Source organism: Scyliorhinus canicula, chromosome 25, assembly GCF_902713615.1.
Source record: "Scyliorhinus canicula chromosome 25, sScyCan1.1, whole genome shotgun sequence".
Lineage (NCBI taxonomy): Eukaryota > Metazoa > Chordata > Chondrichthyes > Carcharhiniformes > Scyliorhinidae > Scyliorhinus > Scyliorhinus canicula.
In genome coordinates this window covers 13,479,533-13,505,133 of record NC_052170.1, presented here as the reverse complement: position 1 = coordinate 13,505,133, position 25,601 = coordinate 13,479,533, and the positions used below count along the sequence as shown (strand labels likewise).

General features: G+C 45.2%; 1 protein-coding gene across 12 annotated transcripts in view; it reads left to right on the top strand.

The window, feature by feature from the left end:
- rfx1a (regulatory factor X, 1a (influences HLA class II expression)) overlaps positions 1–25,601 on the top strand; it is a 119,403-nt gene that overhangs the window by 45,871 nt on the left and 47,931 nt on the right. For all 12 annotated transcript variants that reach the window (XM_038784652.1, XM_038784649.1, XM_038784644.1 and 9 more), the window contains one exon: positions 3,472–3,581. In XM_038784652.1, the coding sequence (XP_038640580.1) occupies positions 3,472–3,581 (110 nt within the window). The remainder of the gene's footprint in view (positions 1–3,471; positions 3,582–25,601) is intronic.

The following is a 25,601-nucleotide window of genomic DNA, read 5'->3' as shown; positions in this document are numbered from 1 at the left end:
TACTTGGAACGGGGCAGGGATAGGGGGGGGCTGGTGCTGCCCAGTCTCTGTGGGTACTATTGGGCTGCCAACGCAGCAATGGTGCGTAAGTGGGTGATGGAGGGGGAGGGGGCAGCATGGAAGAGGATGGAGAAGGCGTCCTGTGTGGGCACGAGCCTGGAGGCGCTGGTAATGGCGCCACTGCCGCTCCCTCCAACGAGGTATACCACGAGCCCGGTGGTGGCGGCTACCCTCAAAATTTGGGGGCAGTGGAGGCGGCACAGGGGGGAGGTGGGGGCCTAGATGGGGTCCCCGATACGGGGGAACCACCGGTTTGTTCCGGGAAGAATTGATGGCGGATTCCTGAGTTGGCACAGGGCAGGTGTCAGGAGATTGGGGGACCTGTTCATAGACGGGAAGTTTGCAAGCCTGGGTGAGCTGGAAGGGACGTTCGGGCTCCCCCTGGGGAACACCTTTAGGTACATGCAGGTAAGGGCGCTTGTCCGGCGACAGGTGGTGGAGTTCCCTCTGCTGCCGCCGCGTGGGATCCAGGACAGGGTGCTCTCGGGGGTGTGGGTTGGAGAGGGGAGGATCTCGGCAGCGTACCGTGATGCAGGAGATGGACGAGGCCTCGGTCGAGGAGTTGAAGGGTAAATGGGAGGAGGAGCTGGGTGAGGAGATAGAGGAGGGGACGTGGGCGGATGCCCTGAGGAGGGTGAACTCCTCTTCTTGTGCGAGGCTTGGCCTCATACAATTTAAGGTGCTGCATAGGGCTCACATGACCGGGACAAGGATGAGCCGGTTCTTTGGGAGAGAGGACAGGTGTATTAGGTGCTCAGGGAGCCCAGAAAATCATGCACATATGTTCTGGGCATGCCCAGATCTGGGGGAATTTTGGAAGGGCGTAGCAAGGACGCTGTCAAGGGTGGTAGGATCCAGGGTCGATCCGGGCTGTGGGCTCGCAATATTTGGGGTGGTGGTGGAGCCGGGAGTGCAGGAGGCGGAAGAGGCCGGCATTCTGGCCTTTGCGTCCCTAGTAGCCCAGCGGAGGATTCTTCTTCAGGAATGACGGGTGTTTATTTATCTCTTTGTTTGTATATGCATGGAGGGGGGGGGGGGGGGGGGGGGTGTTGTTCTTTCTGTTTGTAATTTTTTTCTTTTTGCTGTTGATATTTTGTGAAAATTTGAATAAAAATTATTATTTTTTTAAAGTAGAAAATTCAACGGAGTTGAAGCCCACGTACACTGCAATTTCTGGAGATATAATCAGTCTTTTCAAACAATCCGATAAGTTTTACTTCTGTGGTTCCTTTCAATTAAAAATTCATGTGCTGGATTTTAAACTGGAATAGAGATAGGGGGCAGGATTCAACAGAAAATGTCAAAATCTGGTTTGGGTGCGTTTGGCTGGGTGTTCTGCAATGGCTGCATTGGTGAAATCGCGGCCCCAAGAGTCTTGTGGCATTATAGGCTCCCTCGCCATTTGAGTCATCCAAATCACACCTCAGCAGCTCGCCGCTAACAAAAGGGAACTGCTTTTAAGCGCTACCTCACTCCCAGTCAACACACAAGCATGGCAGCACACAGTCGTGCTTCCCGTTTGGGGATGCTGTCCTCTCGAGGCTTCTTGATGCTGTGGATGAGTGTTAGGGCACACTGTTCCCCTCAGGGGTTTGGAGGACCAGCAGCAGGGTCAGCAATGCCGCCTGGTGGCGACGGTCAGTGCGGACAGCATGAGAAGAGGGACTGCCGGGCGGGGAAAGGAAGCAGATCAATGGGCTTGATCTGGACCTCTCCATCGGGGAGCGGGCCGGATGAATGGCAAAATGGTTCGCACACAGTGTGATTGTCAATTTTGCCCCATTCCCGTTATTCACCCAGCGTGCCCCAATCCACGCTGGGCACAACGTGGTCACTGAATCTTGGGGGAAAAGAGAAGGGAACTTGCTACTGCTCAATTGGCAGCTTCTCCCGACTACCATTTCAGCAGCTTGCATGGTATGTTAAAAGAGATTTCAAAATTCTTACTCAAGTCACATGACTTCTCTCCCCAGAATTATTTCAGATGGAATTTGCATAGCTGATGTCTGAACACACCATGGCTTCTGTTTTATGGCTGTGGGTATTAGATTCTTTAATTTCCTATCTTTAAACTCCTGAATATCTATTGTCCATATTCATAAAATGGGAAGAACATCTTTCCATGTAACTATTGTCTCAGACTTTCAGTCTCTGCTTGAGAGATAGCCTTATAGAAATGCAAATATGAGGTTCAGCACGGTTATTAGCAAATCATTTTGAAGTAGTTCTTGACATTAGCAGGCATGAAATTCTATGGAAGGATGCTGTGGCATATCTGAATTGTAATTCACATTGGAACTGACCAAAGCAGATCAACTTACAAAACCAGAAATCAGGTGACTTGTGGCAGCCACCTTGTTTTTTTTTTTGCTTTCAAAAAGTTATTTTTAAACAGCTCAATATATGTTTGATGAGCCGATGAAATTACAAATGAAAATTACTCATGCACAAGTCACATCATAGTGACAATTTAAAGCAACTTACTTGTCTATTGGAATAAATTATCCCATCAGAACTGAGTGTAACTTGTATATTTAAGGTCTCAAATTTGTATCCCAGATGTCATAGTTTAAGTCATGCAACTGCTGTCTTCAAATTTCTTTCATTAATTCTTGGAAAGTAGTATGGTTGGCAAGCCCAGCATTTATTGCCAATTCCTAATTGCCGTTGAAATGAGTGGCTTGCTGGGAAATATCAGAGGACCTTTAAGAGTCAACCACGTTGCGGTGAGTCTGGAGTCAATGTGGGCCAGACAGGGTAAGAAAGGCAGATTTCCTCCCACATAGGATACTAGTGACCGAGATGGATTTTTACAACAATTCAGTGATTTTGCCATTATTGTGAATGAGACTAGCATTTTTAAAACAGATGTATTAATTAATTGAATTTCAATTCCCCCAGTTTGCCATGCTGTGGTGGGATAACGCCTTCCTCTGCTTACTATCAATAATATTCGCACTGCCACCGTTTGGGGAAATTAATTGTGTTGGAACTCTAGAGGTTTGTGGATGCTCCATTATTGAATATACTTAAGACTGAGATGGACAGATGTTTGGCCTCTTAGGGAATCAAAGGATATGGATAGAAAGTGGAGGTGAAGCTGAAGATCAGCCATGATCATATTATATGGCGGAGCAGGCTCGATGGAACGTACGGTAACGAACGATATCCTCGTTTGAAAAGAAAAAGCAAAAAAACATGGTCAAGGTTCAGAATGAAACATTGGAACAACAAGTTGTCAAGAAATAAATAAAATATAAAGAGTAGTGGAGCTGAAAATGGTCCTGTAATTTTACAAACACCTCAGATCATTTTGTTACTTTGGATTTTTAAAAAGTAAATGCCAAGATTTTCACAAATGAAAACAGAAGTTATGAGGGTGTTTTAAAAGTTGTTACTGTTTTTGTTTAGAAGCAAACATGAGGCCAACCGATACAGGCTCAGATTCCAGCTCCTCTTCAGCTGGTGCACCGACTGGAGTGCCAACACAAGTGGTACAGCAGGTTCAGGCATCACAGCAGGTGAGTGAAGAGCATAGTCCAATGAATCTTCACACAAATTTAATTAATACACGTTAAATATATTGCATAACTTTCTACTCAGCCTGCAGCATAATCAGAAAGTACTTTTATGTACTCTTCCTTCTTAAAATTATCTTATGCCGTTGACATTGTTTTATGCTATTAGTATGGAATTGCTTTTGTTGTGATCTCTGTTGGGAATACCATATACCAAAAGAACCTAATTGACCTAAACAACTACTGGAATGATATTTCGTTTTTTTGGAACTTTTACTTCATCATTATCAGAAGCAACACAAATTAAACGTGCATTAACCGGCAAGTGATACTTCAAATGAGTTGCACTCGCCAGCCGATGTATTCCATCCATAGTGCCTGCAGAGAGTCATCCCTTGAATGGTATTCTCTTGTTGAATCTCCTTAGCTAGGTTCAGAAAGAGTGTTCTTCTGACCAGGAGCATGTCAGAATCCATAAGGAAAGGCCTCATTTCCCTCTTCCGCTTGTAGATGAGAGTAAGGGAAGACATTAGCAACTGCCGACCCATTTCACTGTTAAATGTGAACTATAAAATTCTATCCTAGGTCATCGCCAGTCAGGTTAGGTCTGCTCTGGAGTGGGTGATCCGCTCTGACCAGACCTGCGCTGTACCTGGCAGGAAGATCTCTGATAGTCTCGTGCTACTCAGGGACACAATTGCCTATTTGCAGGACAGGGATATGCATACCTGCCTCATCAGCCTGGACCAGGAGAAGGCCTTTGACAGAATATTGCACACCTACATGATGGATGTGCTTTCTAAAATGTGGTTGTGGTTGGGGGGGGGGGGGGGGGGGGGGAGATCCGCAATTGCATCCAACCGCTCGACACAAACATCAGTAACGCAGTTTCAATCAACGCGTGGGAATCGGAAATCTTTCCAATTAAATCTGAAGTCAGGCAGGGCTGCCCTCTCTGTCTCCCGTCCTGTTTGTGTGTTGTATAGAAGAACCCTTTGCTCAGTCCATCAGGCAGGATTTGGAAATAAGAGAAGGAGGATCCCAGGCAGTGGAGGCAATCAAATCATAGCCTCTCTGTACATGGATGACATCATTGTTGTCTGCTTGGATCCGCTGTCAGTGCACAGACTGATCCACATCTGCGACTAGTTCGAACAGGCCCCGGATGCCAAGGTAAATTGTGGCAAGAGCGAGGCCATGTTCTTTGGGAACTGGGCTGACCAATCGCCTGTCCCCTTCAGGTCAGACGGCCTGAAGATGTTGGAGATATGGTTCGGAAGGACCAGCGGAAAAGTGGAAGAAACGAGGTATAATGAACCAAAAACTGGGTATGTGGGAGCGACACTCCTTCTCCATTGCGGGTGAGAACCTGGTCATCAGGTGCGTGGCACTCTCGGTGTTGCTGTGTTACTCGGTTACAGGGATAGGGGGAGGTGTGGGATTAAGTGGGGTGCTATTTCCTAGGGCTGGTGTAGACTAGATGGGCCAAATGGCCTCCCTCGGCACTGTAAATTATAATTAGAAAAAATTCTAAAGGAAGTTGCTGTAAGTGGTGCAGGTCTGGCCCATTCCTCACTCCTGCACTATGGCATTATCTGAGCCACTTTTCACATCATCTGCGGGTCAAAATGGATTGCGTTCATAGGGATGCAATGTACAAACCTCTAGATAAAGCGCCAAAAAACATGCTCAACTTCATCCTAATCTTGATGGCCTTCTTCGTATGTGTTGCTTCAAGCTATGCATAGATCCTCAATGTGCACACACCAAGTGTCACTATGTGCTGAGGTTCTACCTGTTCCCAGTATTGAGAAGGATGGGTGAGGTAGCAGAACGTTCCAAGAAGTTGGAGCATGCCATACCAGCTGTCCCTCATGGAAAAATTTATGGAGAGAAACACCTTCGACAGTGGTCTGCACATAATATCCCAGGGGCCCTTCTATAAAAGAAGATGGCGGATCCTGTCGGATAGTCAGACTGTCAAGGTCATTTGGCAGAATGCCTCATCACCAGAACTGTCAAACAAGCACCAAGACCTAGCTTAGCTGGTGGTGAGAAAGACACTTCCCATCATATCCTTCCTATGTGCCCAGAGTCTCACCCCATCCGCACATTGTCCTCGAGATAACTGTGGTGGGGAAGAGACCGTTGTCCACCTCCGTGTGAAACGTCCCTTTGCAAAGAAGGTCTGGAGAGAGATGAGATGGTTTTTGTCGAGGTTCATCCCAAGCAGCTCCATGACGCAGGACTCTGCTCTACGGGCTGTTCCCTGGGAAGCACACCGAGTCAGGCATCAGCTGTTGCGAGTCAGTCATCAACCCAGTGAAATATGTTCTTTGGTCTTCTCAAAATTTGTTGATCTTCCAGCGCAAATAACTGTATCTAACCAAGCGTTGCAGATTGGCACACTGCAAAGCCAAGGACTACATGCTGAGAGATGCGCTAAAGCTTGGGGCAGAGATGCAATGGGGGAAGATCCCGGTCTAAGACCTTTCAGCCATAGTGAACTTAGGAGCTTGTAATTGTATAAGAACCCCTTCGGGTTGTATGACTTACATGAAATATGTACACTAAATATTACATATAGCACAATTGTATTGAATTTACGGGCAGCACGGTAGCATTGTGGATAGCACAATCGCTTCACAGCTCCAGGGTCCCAGGTTCGATTCCGGCTTGGGTCACTGTCTGTGTGGAGTCTGCACATCCTCCCCGTGTGTGCGTGGGTTTCCTCCGGGTGCTCCGGTTTCCTCCCACAGTCCAAAGATGTGCAGGTTAGGTGGATTGGCCATGATAAATTGCCCTTAGTGTCCAAAATTGCCCTTAACCTTGGGTAGGGTGCTCTTTCCAGGAGCTGGTGCAGACTCGATGGGCCGAATGGCCTCCTTCTGTACTGTAAATTCTATGAAAAAAATTTCTATGAATCACCTCAGAGTGCACCTTGATCAATGTAGACAACTTAAATACCTTTGCACTATTTGTAACAATCTTTTTCAAATATCCGTAATATTTCTTTGATTGTATTGAAGCATCTCAGAGTGCAACATGATGTATATAGAGAAGTTGAATATTATTGCACTTTGTGTAATGTCCATTTTGAAATGTTTGTAATGTTCTTTCAGATATTTTACGAAGAAAGTATATTTTTTGATAAATAATCTCGATGGCACAGATGCCCAGAGGCTCCTATTTATCTTTTTCATAAACCTGTTAAATAAATAATGAACGGTAGGACGCTAGGAAGTACAGAGGATAGAGGGACGATAGGGTCCATGTCCATAGGTCCCTGATGGCAGCAGGAAATGCAGATAAAGTGGTTACAAAGGCACATGGGATACTTGCATTCATTAGCCGAGGCATTGAACACAAGGGCACGGAGGTTATGGTGGAGCTGTATAACATGCCCGTTGGGCCACAGTGAGAGTAGTGTGTGTAGTACAGGTGGCCACAATACATTAAGGATGTGATTGGATTAGAAAAAGTGCAGAAGAGATTCACCAGGATGTTGCCTGCGCTGTAGCTTTTCAGCTTTGAAGAGAGGCAGGTTAGTCTGGGGTTATTCTCCTCAGAGCAGAGAAGAATCAGGGGCACCTAATTGAGATATACAAAATTGAGAGAGACATTGATAAGGTAGATTGGAAGGAACATTTTCCCTTAGTTGAGGGGCGAATAATCAGGGGGCATAGATTTAAGGTAATGGGCAGAAGATTTAGAGGAGATTTGAGGAAAAATGTCTTCACCCAGAGAGTGGTGGAATCTGGAACTCACCGTCTGAAAGGGTGGCAGAGGCGGGAACCCTCACAGCATTTAATAAGCACTTACATAAGCACTTGAAACACTTTAGGATACAAGGCTACGGACGAAGCGCTGGGAAATGGGACTGGAATCGATAAGTGCTTGATGACAGACACAGACACATCTAGGAAATTCATGGCGCATTCTGGCTTGAAATGTTCCCCTGACCATTCAACTATTCACTTCCATGACTATATTATGCGAATAATAGAGCCAATTGAATCACTAATCAAAATGTTGAATAAAAATCTGACTCTTTACATTACTTTTGGTTCTTATCCTCAAACTGAGAACTGCTGTAGCAATGGAACGAAATGCAAGGTGGTATTGGGATTTACATTTGATTACAAGTCAGAGCCCAATCACTTGAACAGATGGGGTATTGTTTCATTTTTGAAAGCAACCTATGTGTGAATTCACTTTGACTTTAACATGAAAAGTAATTAAACCTGAACTATATTTTATGATATTTTAGGTTATCCAATCTGAAACTCCTTTAAAATCAGAATGGAGTTTTTCTGAAGAAGGAAATCTTTTGAAAGGATTTTTTCCCAAGTCATCTTGGCCCAGAACTTCCAAACTCCACAGGGGTGTTATGAATATAAGAAATTGTCATATTTTAGTTTGTAGTTTTGCAGTAATGTTATTAAAACCTGGGGTAAAAACGCAGTATGACTGGTAGAACTGTGATTAAAAGTGAGATATTGTATTTGGCCCTGGCTAAGCAAGTAAAGGCACAACCTATAGCAGGCTCCAAAGAATGCTGTGTGCTTTGAGTACAACAAAATAGCTAATGGGAGGGGCCAGGTCTATCTGAAAAATTAGTTGCCTGCAAGAGTCGAAGCTGGACAGAACGTTTTTATTTCCAGGTTTCTATCTCCAAGAGCTCTGACCAAGATGACCAAGTAAAACCTGGTTGTTAATTTTATACGTAAGTGGTATTTGAAATATATGGGTTAGCTTAATTGGAATGTAGAGGCAGTTTTCGGTGTGAAGAATGTCGGAAATTTTTATATAGGCTGTATTATATATTTTTATCTGTTGTGGCAATGTTATTAAAAGCCTATGTTAAGGTGTATATATAATATGTATATCTGGTGTAGTTATAGTTTTAAAAATCTTGGTTTAATATACAGGCAGGTGGTGTGTCTGCAAAAGATGAAATTAAGATGTCATGAAAGTGAGACAAACATTCATTCCAACCATGCTTTCCTCCGGGTGCTCCGGTTTCCTCCCACAGTCCAAGAAGTGCAGATTGGGTGGATTGGCTATGCTAAATTGTCTCTTAGTGTCCAAAGATGTGCAGGGTAGGTGAGGTTAGGAGGATAGGGCGACTGAGTGGGCCTAGATAGGATGCTCTTTCAGAGGGTTGATGCAGACTCAATGGGCCAAATGTCTTCCTTCTATGTACTTGTCAGAGAGAGATGGCCAATGGAACTTTGTTATGATTACTGGAGATTAATGGGTGGCACATAGCGTAGTGATTAGCACTGCAGGCTACGGCACTGAGGACCCGGGTTCGAAACCCTGCCCTGGATCATTGTCTGTGTGGAGTTTGCACATTCTATATCATAAGACCATAAGACATAGGAGCAGAATTAGGCCACTCGGCCCATCAAGTCTGCTCCGCCATTCAATCATGGCTGATATTTTCTCATCCCCATTCTCCAGCCTTCTCCCCATAACCCCTGATCCCCTTATTAATCAAGAACCTATCTATCTCTGTCTTAAAGACACTCAGTGATTTGGCCTCCACAGCCTTCTGTGGCAAATAGTTCCACAGATTTACCACCCTCTGGCTGGAGACATTTTAAAGGATCGTCCCTGTAGTCTGAGATGGTGTCCACTCGTTCTAATTTCTCCTACTAGTGGAAACATCCTCTCCACGTCCACTCTATCCAGGCTTCGCAGTATACTGTAAGTTTCAATAAGATCCCTCCTCATCCTTTTAAACACCAATGATACAGACCCAGAGTCCTCAACCTGTCCTAAACGCAATGCCTCAAATTATCTATACTTCAGGGAATCTCCAGCAATCATTTGTTTTCTTTTATTTTTAAATTTAGAGTACCCAATTTATTTTTTCCAATTAAGGGGAAATTTAGCATGGCCAATTCACCTAGCCTGCACTTCTTTTGGTTGTGGGGGCGAAACACACGCAAACACAGGGAGAATATGCAAACTCCACGTGGACAGTGGCCCAGAGCGGGATCGAACCTGGGACCTCAGCGCCGTGAGGCAGCAGGGCTAACCCACTGTGCCACCGTGCTGCCCTTGGGGATTGGGGGGGGGGGGGGGGGAGGGGGGAGATGCTGGCAATATGGGTCCTGAACCTGCGATGAGTGGCAATCAGATTGCCACTCCACTCTTAGTTTCCTTCCTGGAGATCCAGGCAATACTTTCTTGACCAGCCTTCCGACTCAGGCTGGGCGAGAACTTGTAGGATAGCGTGGCCCTGAGATCTTCAGTCTAGGGCTGCACAGTCCGACTTAAGGAAGCCGCTCCCCCCTTTTACAATGCCACAAGCTGCAGTAAAGCAGGTAAGTTTAAAGGTCCAGCCACTTTCAAGCCAGGGGGAAAGTAGCTTTGTAAAATAAATGGATAGGATTCAGGGAGGGGGTTGGTGGGTGTTGGGTGATAATGGTAGTTAGGGGAGGGGGGTCAGGTGGTCAGTGGGAGGAGGTGGTCAGCTGGTGGTCATGTGATCGGGGACTGTGGGTGGGGTGGTCAATTGGAGTAGGGGAGTGTTGTGGACGTCAATACCCAGTTTTAAACGGTTTTAATTCTTCAAACTTTCCCTGGATGGCAATTACTGCAAGACCGTCTGAACTTTGCCATTTAAGTCGTACCCTCGGATGGTTCTGATTACATGGCAGTTGCCCAGTGGAAGGTTGAACGTCTGGGCAATTGCTGGGAAATCCTTACCTGGAGACTTTTGAGTTTGCGGAAATCGCACATGAGGAAGTCATTTGCTGCGAGTTTCAAATTAACAGATATTGCTGAATAATTTGCGTGCCAAAAGCCTCTTAAAAAAGGGTGTTTACATTCAATTCATCCATGTTTCAAGAAATTGCTACATTTGTGGCGTTAAAGTGAAATAAACTTGTTGCAGGAAGTCCAGAGGCTGATAATGATCACATCAGAATCCCTTCAGGTGGTAAATAAATTGTCTCGAAGTTTCAATTTTTTTTTTCTTACTTCTCCTTTTTGTATCTTTACTTTCCGACTCACTTAATCTAATCATTCTGACTTTATCTGTATTTTCTTTCTGCATTTAATTTGATTCTAACCACCATATTTCCTTCTCCATAGTTCTCCGCTTTTATAATCTTTAATTTATTGGTGAAGGAGAAGAATGTTTGTCCTGTTGTTCACCAGATCTCAGATGCCCCATTGAATTTGCTGTGTCTTTGTCGTTTGCACTTTTCACATTTTTTAGGGCAAATTCTTTTCAAGTTTATTGATGAGGAAAAAAATTCTTAACAAATGAGGCACATCAAGAAATGCCCGACTCCAAAATTGTGCCTTTGTTTTAAGCCAGGTTCTCTGGTACTGAAATTAAGTTACTTCTACACATTGCTTAAAATAGAATAAATATTTTATACAAGTGAGAATAGGTTGACTTTTCTGTTGCCTTTTAAGCTGTGAAAGTTTCCACTTCCTATGGGCTTGTACTTGAATTGTAAGTTGCAAATCAGAATTATTTTAACCACAATCTCATTGACCTATTCATAACCTTTAACTGAGACCTGCTTCAAGGCACGTTCCTGCTGAATCGAACGGAAAAGTCCGAAATGAAATTGAATGAATAGTCCTTCATTAGAATTATTCATTTAAATACAATAGCATTTTCCCAAGGATGTTGGTGTGTACGAAAGGAGAATTAGGAAAGTTTGGGTGGAACTATGGTTCCAACCAACAGGGAACTGCTGCAATTTTATACAAATTAGGTTTCAGGGTTATATTAAATCTCAGTGGAATTAAAAATGGCAAAGCCCATTAACATGAAATAGGACAATTCTCCCACCGTTTTGCACTCCAATATTCACAAAAATTTAAAAAATACTCGCTACAAGAAAACTTTGAAGAAGATTTTTATTTCCATAGTCCATAATCATTATAGTTCTACTGAATGAATACTCAAACTGTATTATATGGGACATTTATGTGGATCTGCAAAGCCCATCTGATGAGGGGTTATGCAGTTACAGTTTATTTTATAGATTAGTCTTTACAGCATGTAATATTTAATAAAAAATAAAATTCAAATAATAATAGATGACTGATCAAGATTTTGGTATGCAATCATGTGAATTCTAAGCAGGAGTAGGCTATTACGGATCTTAAGCCTGCTCTGTCATGTGACAAGATGACAGCTGATCAGATTGAGGCCTCAACTACATTTTCCTATCTACCCTATACCCTTTGACTCACTTGTCAATCAAGAATCTATCTAACGAAGCCTTAAAAATATTAAATAAGCCTGGCCTCCATTGCTCTGGGGAAGAGAATTTCATGGTTTAATGACCCTCCGAGAGAAAAACACTTCTCACCTTGCTCTTAAATGGGAGACCCCTAGGGCGGCACGGTGGCACAGTGGTTAGCGTTGCTACCTCACGGCACCGAGGACCCGACCCCAGGTCACCGTACGTGTGGAGTTAGCACATTCTCCCCGTGTCTGCATGGGTCTCACCCCCACAACCCCAAGAAGTGCAGGGTATGCTAAATTGGCAATGCTAAAATTGCCCCTTAATTGGAAAAAAATGGAGACCCCTAATTTTAAACTGTCCCCTCGGTCTAGTCTCTCTTATAAGGTGAAACATCCTGTAGTTGCCTACTTTCTGTCTCCCGCCTTTCCTCAAAGAGTTTTTGCTACTTCTTGCATACACCCTGTCTAGATCTATTAGAATGTTATAGGTTTCTATGAGATTCCCCCTCATTCTTCTGAACTCTAGCGAATACAATCCCAACCAACTCATCTGCCATTCATTTGCCTACTCACTCAACTTGTCCAAATCACACTGAAGGATCTCTGCATCCTCCTCACAGCTCATGCTCCCACCAACTTTGTATCATCTGCAAATTTGGAGATATTATAATTCGTTCCCTAATCCAAATCATTAATACACATTGTGAATAGCCAGGGTTGCAGCACTAATCCCTGCAGTACCCCACTAGTCACTGACTGCTGTTTGGAAAAAGACCAGTTAATTCCTACTCTTTGTTTCCTGTCTGCCAAATACACACAAATGAGGGCACAAATAAGATACCAGAAACATTAGAGAATGTAGGATTTAGTGAGAGGAGATCAGTATTAGTAAAGAAATAGTGTGGGGGAAATTGATGGGATTGAAAGCTGATTAATCCCCAGGGCCTGATAATCTACATCCCAAAGTACTTCTATCCATCTCAATACATTACCCCTAATTCCATATACTTTAATTTTACACGTTAATCTCTTATGTGGGACTTTGTCAGAAGCCTTCTGAAAGTCCAAATAAACCACATCCACTGACTCCCCCTCATCAACTCTACTAGTTACACACTCAGTAGATTTGACAAGCATGATTCCCCTTCATAAATCCATGCTGATTTTTAAAAAAATCTTCTATCTTCTAAGTGCTCTGCTATAAAATCTTTGATAATGGTTTCTAGAATTTTTTAAAAATTCCAATTAAGGGCAATTTAGCCTGACCAATCCACCCATCCTGCACATATTTGGGTTGTGGGGGTGAACCCTATGCAGACACAGGGAGAATGTGCAAACTCCACTGGATTCTAGAATTTTACCCACTACTGCTATCAGGCTATAATTCCCTGTTTTCTCGCTACCTCCCTTTTTAAATAGTGGGATTACATTAGCTACCCTCCAATCTGTAAGAACTGTTCAATAGTCCATAGAATCTTGGAAGATGACCACCAATGCATTCATTATTTCTCAAGCCACTTCTTTAAGCCACAGTTAAGATAAATGGTAATCTCCAATTATTTGCGCAATTCATTCTTATGGGCTCAATAGACAAACTTTGCTCGCGTGGAAATTTGAATATAGCCAAGGTTGCAGCAAATATTTTCTACGCATCAGCTGAACCCGAATCAGCAACTAGGGATGTGAGCAGCAAGACTATATTTCCTACTTCCCATCTCACTGAAAGTAGCATGCATTCTATTCGCACTCCCTTAGCTTGACAGTTAAAATGTTAATGCTTAATGTGAATAAACACATCACAACTAAATTCTTCCTGCCTCAGCCCCTGTGGTATAGTAGTCATTGCCGAGCATACATCGAATTAGCATTTTGAGAGAAGTGTTGAATGGATGAGTTGGCTTCTGGATCAATCTATGTGTGAATATGACATTAAGTACATTATATGTGTCGAGGCTTTTTCCTCCGTGCATATAGCAACTTTTATGAATAAAACAAAACATTTTTTCTCGCTTTGGCATGGCAAGTTAAACTTGGACCATTCGGGAATAAGTAGAATACATCTTTAGAGAATATTAATTCACGTACAGATTCTTCTTTCAGTGTCCTCCCCTCCACATTTAAACTAAAATTAAAATTTTACAGTCACTCATAAAGAAGGTGTTTGAATAGCCGCCAGCAAATTGTACAGCCTTTTATGAAGACTGTTGAGTCCAAAAATCTGTATGTATGATGATCATGGTATCACTGCAGCATATACTGCATGCTCCAGCAAGGAGCAGTAGTATGGTTATTCTTGGCAGCTGGGAATTATAAAGTATTCTTAGGAAATGGTGGATTTAAACTTGACATTCATTTTGAAATCTCTGTAAATATGCACATTGAGAGAATATGTGAGAACTTTTATCTGGTGTGATCTGGAAGCTTTACTGTGGTTGAGGTTAAAAATTGTTAACGATCTAACTCATGCCTGGCCTGGAAATTGATACTGCTGGAAAATTGTTCCATTTCAAGGACTTGATCCTCCTTAGTCTATAAAAAAAATTGACAAATATATACTGATAAATCCAAACTGCATAAGTTAGAGGAGTCAGTTTGAAGAATCTGAACTAATTTCTACTTGCATTCTTAATTCTGGTTATAATTAATCATTTCTATATCTGATATTAGAAATATATCATATATGGTAGCAAAGATCCAGACTATTGTAGTCTGAAGATAAAGCATACAGCTGTGCAGAGACTTGTATTAACAACAAAACCTCATGCAGGCTAATTACAAGGGACTCAGCCTGTCTCTGGCATGCACAATAGGAATACAAAAATACAGTGATACACTGATATATAAAGAATATTATTCCCTGCAGTGTGTGGGGTTTGGTAGTTGGACTACAAAAAGGTTGTTTGAACTTTGTTGATAATCTTTAATGACTCAGCCTTATTTCTAGATAAGGTGTGTCTGACCACACAAAATGAGTAATGAAATCCATTCAACATTTATGAATGCTGAAGCCAAAAATAATATTTGATTTTAACACTTTTATTCCCAATGTTGGATTAAGTTTCTTTTTTTGAAATAAAACTTTTCTGCAGTATTCCAAAATATATTAAAACACGGCAGCAAAACTGGGCTCGATTCTCTGGTCGCTCGGTGGTGCACTAGGCTAGCAGTGCCCGGGAGCCAGGTTGCACATGCTCGAAGAGGCCTGGGGGTACCCTGCCCTATGATGTGGGGTGCAGGGGCACTCTAGGACCGTCATAATTGTTACGTTGAGCGAGTTCGGATGCCGTAATGTGTGGTCGAGAGATCGGGCAGCAATTAAAATTGGCACCCTGACCTCTTTCTAGGAATAGAGCCTAAGTGCGGTCTTGGCAGGACATTCCTCATTGGGCGCAAAAGAGAAGCAGTCCTGTGTGGTGGTATGAATGTGAGCACTGCCATCGGTGCAGAGCATGGGTTTCCCATTGTCTCTGGCTGGTCATGTGCCTCTCGTCCGATTGCCTGGGACTAGTCATGTGACTGCTCACCAATTGGTCGAGAGACAAGTTATACCTCCGAGGCGGGGTATAAGTACCCAGAGTTCCCGGCGGTCGGCCTTTCTCTGTAGTCGACCACCGGGCTAACAACTAGCTGATTAAAGCCACAGTTTGGATCTTCATCGTGTCTCGAGTCCAATTGATGGTACATCATCCTGTTTAATAGCAGGGTCGTTCTTGGCGCTCTAAGTGCCGGGAAACACACTCAAAATGAAGCTCTGCTTTTCATTAAATCAAGCCCCAATAACCCTGACAAACCTCCAAGAATCTCAAAACTCCGCTCTCCCACCCCATTATTATAACTTCCAATATGATGCTGGAAACATTAACATTTGTTTTCCTGCCAGAAATGCAGATTGACCTGCTTTCTTTCAGCATTTTGTTCTTGTTTTTCATTTGTTTGCTTTGCATTCCAAAGTAATGCACTGGCTCTAATTGTGAAAAAGTATTTTTTATAATTAAACAAAAATAATACTTATAAATATTATTCAGTTAGCAAACTGATAAAAGTATGGAATACAATATTCAGAATATAGATGTTTAAATTCAACATTGGGAAAAATGATGCTTTATACATTTGTCTGATATTTTTAAGACTGAGATCAGTAGATTTTTGTTTGGTAAGTAAGGCACGATCAATTGCACGAAAGACTCAGATTGGTACAACTGTGGCTTTATTACAGTCAGATACGTGGCCTCCTACTGTAGCTGGCGAAATGGCTGATCAGGAGGAGGTCACGCATATTTATACGACTCCTTGTGGGCGGAGCTAGCCGGCAGGGGCTACCGGCGAACCTGTAGTGCAGGTCCTACTGTACATCCCCTAATACAGGTGCACAGTGGTTCACCACATTTACCCCCCTGTTACAAATGAGTCTGGCGGGGGTGGCGTGGAACTATATACAGATTTACAAATAATGTACAGTGGGGAGCTGAAAAAGTATGTCCATTTTGGTAGTCCAGTGCCCGTCAGAGGTTAAGTCGGTCCGGTGGTTTGACGGTTCACTGGGAGCGACGTAACGGTGGCGGTGAAGGCGGTGCTGGCGTTGCCGACGTCGGTGCTGGCGGTGTTGGTGCTGTCCAGTAGTCGGACGACTCCGGGAGCGTGCTGAAATCTTCCTCGTCCTCTAGCGTGGGCAGGGGAAGGAGGAATGGACCTGGTGGGGCTAATGTTGGGAGCGCCGGGGGAGGGTGGTGCGTGGGTGGGGAAGTGTGTGGGAATGGAACCTGAGGGAGCCAGGTCCCTGAGTGAGACCGTATCCTGGCGGCCATCGGGGAACTCCACATAGGCATACTGGGGGTTGGCGTGGAGCAAGTGTACCCTGTCCACCGAGGGGTCCGCCTTGTGGAGTCGGACATGCCTACGCAGAAGGACTGGTCCTGGAGCTGCGAGCCAAGTTGGGAGCGACACCTCGGATGTGGACTTCCTGGGGAAGGTAAAAACACGTTCATGGGGTGTGTTATTTGTGGCGGTGCACAGTAGAAACCGTATGGAGTGTAGTGCATCAGGGAGGACCTGCTGCCAGCGAGAGGCTGGGAGGTTTCTGGACCGTAGGGCCAGCTGGACGGCCCTCCAAACCGTCCCGTTCTCCCTCTCTACCTGCCCGTTTCCCAGGGGGTTGTAGCTGGTCGTTCTGCTGGAGGCGATACCCCTGCTGAGCAGGAACTGACGCAGCTCATCGCTCATGAATGAGGATCCCCTGTCACTGTGGATGTAGTCGGGGAAACCGAACAGAGCGAAGGTGGTGTTGAGGGCCTTGATGACAGTGGCAGACGTCATATCGGGGCATGGGATGGCGAAGGGGAACCTGGAGAATTCATCGACCACACTGAGGATATATGTGTTGCGGTCGGTGGAAGGGAGGGGCCCTTTGAAATCCACGCTGAGGCGTTCAAAGGGGCGGGACGCTTTCACCAGGCGCGCGCGCGCGGTCCGGCCGGTAAAAGTGCGGCTTGCACTCCGCACAGACCTGGCACTCTCTGGTGATTGTCCGTACGTCCTCGACGGAGTAGGGCAGATTGCGGGTTTTGACGAGGTGGTACAATCGAGTGACCCCCGGGTGACAAAGGCTGTCGTGCAGGGCCTGGAGTTGGTCTACTTGTGCGCTGGCACATGTACCTCGGGAGAGGGCGTCTGGGGGCTCGTTGAGCTTGCCGGGGCGATACAAAATCTCATAATTATAGGTGGAGAGCTCGATTCTCCACCGCAAGATTTTATCATTTTTGATCTTGCCCCGCTGCGTGTTGTTGAACATGAAAGCTACCGACCGTTGGTCAGTGAGGAGAGTGAATCTCCTGCCGGCCAGGTAATGCCTCCAAATCCGCACAGCTTCAACGATAGCTTGAGCCTCTTTTTCAACGGATGAGTGCCGAATTTCAGAGGCATGAAGGGTGCGGGAAAAGAATGCCACGGGTCTGCCTGCCTGGTTTAGAGTGGCGGCGAGGGTGACATTTGAAGCGTCGCTTTCTACTTGAAAGGGCAGTGTCTCATCTACTGCGTGCATCCCGGCCTTGGCTATGTCTGCTCTAATACGAGCGAATGCATGTTGTGCCTCGTCCGTGAGGGGAAATTGGGTGGACTGTATGATTGGGTGGGCCTTGTCCGCATAGTTTGGGACCCACTGAGCGTAGTAGGAGAAGAACCCAAGGCAGCGTTTGAGGGCCTTGGAGCAGTGGGGGAGGAGGAGCTCCATGAGGGGGTGCATGCGGTCGGGATCGGGTCCCAGGAGTCCGTTTTGGACTACATAGCCGAGGATGGCTAGACTGGTCGTGCGGAACACACACTTCTCCTTGTTGTATGTAAGATTGAGGAGAGTGGCAATGCGGAGATATTTAGAGAGGTTGGCGTCGTGGTCCTGCTGGTCATGGCCGCAGATAGTGACTTTGTCCAGGTACGGAAACGTGGCCCGCAGACCGTACCGGTCGACCATTCGGTCCATCTCCCTTTGGAAGACCGAGACCCCGTTAGTGAGGCCGAAGGGAACCCTAAGAAATTGATAGAGCCGACCGTCCGCCTCGAAGGCAGTGTATGGACGGTCCAATTTACGGATGGGGAGCTGGTGGTAGGCGGATTTCAGGTCAATTGTTGAGAAGACCCGGTACTGTGCAATCTGATTGACCATATCAGATATGCGTGGGAGGGGGTACGCGTCGAGCTGCGTGTACCGATTGATGGTCTGGCTGTAGTCCACGACCATTCTGTGTTTCTCCCCAGTTTTAACCACTACCACTTGGGCTCTCCAGGGGCTATTGCTGGCCTCGATAATACCCTCCCGAAGCAGCCACTGGACCTCGGACCTGATGAAGGCCTAGTCCTGGGCGCTGTACCGTCTGTTCCTGGTGGCGACGGGCTTGCAATCTGCAGTTAGATTGGCAAAGAGGGAGGGGGGGTCAACTTTGGGGGTCGTGAGGCCGCAAACGGTGAGTGGAGGTAGGGGCCCGCCAAATTTGAGGGTGAGGCTCTGGAGATTGCACTGGAAAACTAGACCCATCAATAGTGCAGCGCAGAGGTTGGGGAGGACATAGAGGCGGAAACCGCTGAATTCTACGCCCTGGACAGTGAGATTGACCAAACAGAACCCTTGGATCGAGACAGAGTGGGATCCGGAGGCCAGGGAGATCCGTTGGTTGGTGGGGTGGACCTTGAGGGAGCAGCGCCTTACCGTGTCTGGGTGAATGAAGCTTTCGGTGCTCCCGAAGTCCAGCAGGCAAGAGGTCGTGTAGCCGTTGATTTTCACTGTCGTCGAAGCGGTGGCCAGGTTGTGAGGACGGGACTGGTCCAGTGTCATCGAGGTGAGCTGCAGGTGGTCGTCCGAGGATTCAGATGGGGAGTGTCGGCGACCCAATCCAGCGTTCCAGTCCCGTGGGGGAGACAAAATGGCGGCGTCCGGAGGACCTGTTGGGAACAAGATGGCGGCGTCCATGGAGCGCACGTTGTGGGGGTGGGGCAAGATGGCGGCGTCCATGGGCCGCACGTGGACCTGGGGGGAAAAAGATGGCGGCGGCCACTGGTCGCACGTGGCCCCGGGAGGAGAAGATGGCGGCGCCCATTGTGCGTTCGGCTGGGGGGAGGGGCGATTGTGGGCGCGATAGCAGCGACTGCGCGGGCCTGGCATACAGCTGCGAAGTGGCCCTTTTTACCGCAGGATTTGCAAGTGGCGGTGCGGACTGGGCAGTGTTGGCGGGGGTGCTTCTGCTGGCCGCAGAAGTAGCAGCGGGGACCCTCAGGGTGCGTGGCGTGGCGGACGGCGCAGGCGTATTGATTAGGAGGGGCCCCAGCCAGGGGGGTCGTTTGCGGGGTCCAGGAGGGGTGGGCCGCGTGGCAAGCGGGGTAGGCTTGGACGTTTCGAGATGCGACCGTCATGGAGAGCGCTAAAGTTTTCGTCTCCGTTAGGTCGAGCGTGGCCCCTTTCAGCAGTCGTTGTCGGATGCTGTCCCCGTTACGAGTGCGTCACGCATGAGGAGATTGGAATGTTCAGTGGCCGTGACGGCCTGACAGTCACAGTCCCGTACGAGTGGGATAAGAACCCGCCAGAAGTCTTTGATTGACTCACCAGATAGTTGTACGCGAATGGCGAGTACATGCCTTGCGAAGAGTGCGTTTGTCTTCTGAGCGTAGTTCTCTTTTAGGAGTGTCATTGCTTCCGCGTAACTTGGGGCGTCCTGGATCAACGGGAACATGCTGGAGCTCAACCTGGAGTATAGAACTTGGATCTTCTGAGCTTCCGTCGGCGTGGGGGTCGCAGGGTTGATGTAGGCCTCAAAACAAGCCAGCCAGTGATTAAAGTCCTTTCTGGCGTCTGGCGAGTGTGGATCCAGCTGCAGGCGATTTGGTTTGATGCTGATGTCCATATTGTAGAAAAATCTGACTGTAATAAATTGATGCACGATCAATTGCACGAAAGACTCAGATTGGTACAACTGTGGCTTTATTGCAGTCAGAAGCGTGGCCTCCTACTGCAGCTGGCGAAATGGCTGATCAGAAGGAGGTCACGCATATTTATACGGCTCCTTGTGGGCGGAGCTAGCCGGCAGGAGCTACCGGCGAACCTGTAGTGCAGGTCCTACCGTACATCCCCTAATACAGGTGCACAGTGGTTCACCATAAGTATATCAAAGGAATATGGAACAAAAGATAGAGATGAGATACAGATCAGCCATGGTCTAATTGAATGGAAGAGCAGGCATGAGAGGCTGAATGAACTGCTGTTTCTATTTGCTTGCATCAGTAACTGCAAGCTAGGTGCTGGCCTACACTTGGAATATGTGGCTCTGAGGCGTGGCACGTTGGTGCAGTGGGTAGCATTGCTGCTTTACTGGGCAGCACGGTGGCACAGTGGTAGCACTGCAGTCTCATGGCGCCGAGGTCCCAGGTTCGATCCCGGCCCTGGGTCACTGTCCGTGTGGAGTTTGCACATTCTCCCCGTGTTTGCGTGGGTTTCGCCCCCACAACCCAAAGATGTGCAGGGTAGGTGAATTGGCCACGCTAAATTGCTCTTTAATTGGAAAAAATGAATTGGGCACTCTAAATTTATAAAAGAAAAAGCATTGCTGCTTCACTGCGCTGAGGTCCCAGGTTCGATCCCGGCCCTGTGTCACTGTCCGTGTGGAGTTTGCACATTCTCCACGTCTCACCCCCACAATCCAAAAAGGTGTCCAGTGTAGGTGGAGTGGCCACATTAAATTGCCCCTTAATTGGGAAAAAAAGAATTGGATACTCTAAATTTATTTTTTAAAAAGACAACAAAAATGTGGCTCTGAGTGTGAGCCACAGCACAGATTTAGGTTTATTGTTGTGTGTACCGAGGTACAGTGAAAAGTTTGGTTCTGCATGCAGTCGAGGCAGATCGTACCATACATGAAAAACAAAGGACATATGATAAATAAACAATAGTATACATAGACCTAAACATCAGTTGAAGCATACGGGATATAGTGGTCCAACTGTAGAGAAGATGCGTAGAGAGATCAGTTCAGTCTATGGGAGGGCCATTCAGGGGTCTGGTAACAGCGGAGAAGAAACTGTTTTTGAATCTGTTGGTGCGTGTTCTCAGACTTTTGTACCTTCTGTCCGATCGAAGAGAGAATTATCCAGGTGGGAGAGGTGTTTGATTATGCTGCCCACTTTCCCAAGGCAGCAGGAGGTGTAGACAGAGTCACTGGATGGGAGGTGGGTTTGCGTGATGGACTGGGCTGTGTTCACCACTCTCTGTAGTTTCTTACGGCCGAACAGTTACCATGCTAGGCTGTGATGCAGCTAGAAACAATGCTTCTATGGTGCATCTATAAAAAAGGTAGTATTCTACCAAAATTATGGCTTTCAAAGTGACCCCTCAATATAATTTTCCTTTGGGATTCTAGTGTTCTAGCTACGGGGAAAAGGTTTGTTAATGTGTGAACAATCCAAACGGTAGCACAGTGGGTAGCACTGTTGCTTCACAGCGCCAGGGTCCCAGATTCGATTCCTGGCTTGGGTCACTGTCTGTGTGGAGTCTGCACGTTCTCCCCATGTCTTCGTGGGTTTCCTCTGGGTGCTCCGGTATACTCCCTCAAGTCCTAAAAGACGTGCTGTTAGGTGAATTAGACATTCTGAATTCTCTCTCTCTGTGTACCCGAACAGGCGCCGGAATGTGACGACTAGGGGCTTTTCACAGTAACGTCATTGCAGTGTTAATGTAAGCCTACTTGTGACAATAAAGATTATTATTATTATTATTATCAACAATAGTGGAGCTGAATAGAGGCATCTATTGCATATAAAATGGAAGTATTAGCATCTTTGGGGGCAGTAACGACAGAATGATCAGTGACCCAGTTAACCTAAATCCATGACCAAGGTTGATAACTTTAAAAAGACTAAAGAGATAAGGGAAGTTTTAAAACTAATGGGTTGGAGGAGGGCATTTAACAGTATTCAGTGGAAGGCAAACAGAATACCTTTAAAAGAATAATATTGGACATGCAAGGCAAGTCCATATGTAAGATCAATGAGCTCAGGCTAAATATGCATGATTCTAACTGCGTAACTAACAAAGTTAAAAATGAATGAAGAAAAAGTACATATATATTTCCTGAATGGAGAAAGAAGGGATCACTGGGATGACTAAATGAGCACATGAAAACAAATAAAAAAGAGAAGCCTAGAAAAAAAATGAGGATATTAAAATATGGAAATGGCTTTGAAATGAGGATCGGCAAACGGTAGTAAATAATCTGAACAATTAGTCCCTCCAAGTACTCCCGAGGAGACGCGAACGATATGCCCACTCCTCCCAATTCATCACTAATTAAAAGGATGGAAGCTCCAGGCAAACTGAAAGGGCTTAACACACAGAAATCCCTAGATGCAACAACATTGTGCATTTATATTGCACCTTTCAAATGTGAGAAATCTGAAGATGATTCACAGGTGCTTTATCAAAAACTGTAATATAAATGCTCCAATAACTACTTACATTTTTATGAATCACCTTTAAGGTACTAAAATGCCCCAAAGTACTTCACAGCAATATTATCAAACACATCTGAGCCAAGCAAGAGATATTAGGAGGTATTAGGACAGATATTCAAAAACTTGGGTCAAGGGATAAGTTATAAGGAGCTTCTTAAAAGAATAGAGAGCTGGCGAGGTTTTAGAGAGGTAATTTCTAGAGTTTTGAGCCTTGGCAGCAGAAGAACAGCAGATGAGGGTGAAGTGATGAAAATCAGGATTGCATGAGATGCTAAATTTGGAGGAGCGTGCAGATGTCACAGATTTGATTTGATTTGATTTATTGCCGCATGTACCGAAGTACAGTGAGAAGTATTTTTCTGCGGCCGAGGGAACATACACAGTATGTACATAGTAGACAAAAGAATAATCAACAGAGTACGTTGACAAATGGTACATTGACAAACAGTGATTGGTTACAGTGTGGTACAAGGGGCCAAACAAAGCAAATATATGAGATTTTTAGGGCTGGGCAAGGTTACAGAGGTGGGATGGGGAGGCCATGGGGTGGACTGTTTAAAAACTTGGATGAGGATGATACAATTGAAGCATTATCGGGCAGAATGTCAGTGCAGATAGGTGAAAACCAGGACAAAAGTGACTTGGTGCATTAGGATAGATGATATTTATCCCACAGTGTTGAGAAAGCCTAGCAAAGAGATTTGTGAGGCACTGGCAATCAAGATGAGTAATTACTTGAGTGGTACCAGTAGTTTGGAACCAAACTAATTTATTGCCATATTCAAAGAGGACTGAACAGACAATCAACTGAGATCCATTTGTCTTAGTTCAATTCCTTATAAAATAATGGAATTTGTTAACTGTGTTAGGATAAACGGTTCAAAAGCAACCAAGTAACCAGCTTTTTATGGGCATGATCCTGGTCAACTAACCTCTTTAATTTCCTTGAGGAAATCACAGCCAAAGTGGTAAATCTATTTAAATTTAAAAGAGACATTTGATCAAGTTCCAGACCTAAGGTAATGAATTAAATTGTAAGATCCAGGGCATGACTGATTAATAAACTGGATAACAGTATAAACAAATGGGTACTGGTTTGAGGGATGATGGAAGGGATATACTGAGTGTTGTTCTTAACGATCACCACTGTTTTTAATTTACATCAATAACTTGCATTCAGAAGATCAATGCTAATTGGACAAGTGTGCAGATGATACAACTTGGACGGGCACTGGTTTTGAATGATGCAGTCCAGCGATTACAGAATGAGGGAAACAAAATATTTGAGTGAGGCAAGCAATTGGCAGGTGAAATTTATTGCAGACTGTAAAATATTGCACACAGGAAGAAAAGTGAGCAGCACAAGTACTCTCTGAATGGTGTTGAAATAACTACGGATGTGGTTGAAAGAAATGTTGGCACTATAGTGAACTGAAGTGCTCTTATTCAAGAGTAGCAATCAATAAAGCTGATCGCAAACTGAACTACATAGCCAAACTCAGGATGCTGAGTCTATACCTAAAATGCAGTGTTCAGTTCTGGTAGCAGAGAAACAAAGAAGATGTAACAGAGAAACAAAGAAGGTAGTCACACTGGAGACAACAATGTCCTAAGCAGCAGCATTGCAATTTGAAACCAAGTCACACAAAGAAATATTAGGACAAATGACCAAAAAGCTTGGCCGTAGAGATAGGTTTTAAGGAGCTTCTTAAAGGAGGAGAGAGATTAGAAAGGCAGAAAGGGAAGACCAGGACAATACTGCAATTGACTAGTTGATTGAAGGCATGGAGAGACTCATGATCAATAGTGTCGGAGATCTGAATTATATCACAAGACTAAGCGATTGGTATTTTCAGCCTGGAGAAGATGCATCTTAAGAGGTGATCTTTTTGAGGTTTATGAAATAATGGAAGATATTTATTTACAATACCATTGTAGAAAAATAGTAGGAGTAGAGAAGTTGGTCAAACTAGTGAAAGTTTATCAACATTTGGATCTTACCCAGACACTAAAATTTCCAATAAACTCAGGTAGTCAAGTTCTTGGTATGTACTGATAATGATGTTTGTCACTCTCCAACTGCCTCGCAAGTGAGATTCCCTTCTACTGACCCAGTTAGCTGTGGCAGGGTCAATGTTGTATAGCAAGAGCATGCATGATCCTGTTATCCTGCCTAGATTGCTGCCCATGGATTTTCTGGCACCGTTATAATATCACTAGAGTTAGAGTACAGCTAGCAGTAAAATCTCAAAAACTTAGATTGCCAATGATTCTTGCAATGCATTAAATTGTTTTCTGTGCTGTTTGATAAACAATGTTACTGATGAGACATAACTGCATAACTTGCCACCAATTATCAATATGGTTTGGAACCTGCTTTTTAATGAATTTGACCAAGAAAGGTGGGAAGAGACAAATTAAACACCCTGCAGACTCCCCTTTTCCACTTTTAACTTGAGACGTATCTCTGCCTGAGTTCAAATGAGTATATAGTGAGCTGGATTCTCCGTTGGTGGATCTTCATCACCGGCAGCGCATTCACGCCCGCGGGTTTCCCGACGGCCTGGGGGTGGGTCACAATGGCGGGGGCGGGTCACCCATTGAACAACTGCGTGAATGGAGAATCCCGCTGCCGGGGGCGTGCGCACGGCTGGAAAACTGGGCTGGTGGGACAGAGAATCCCATAGGCTTTATGTTTGAATCACGACATGCAACTGTAATATCATCACAATATATAGATTGGATGTTTTAATTTTCATTCCCACCAAAAAGAAATTACATTATAAAGTTTTTCTAATGTGAACCATAATCTATTA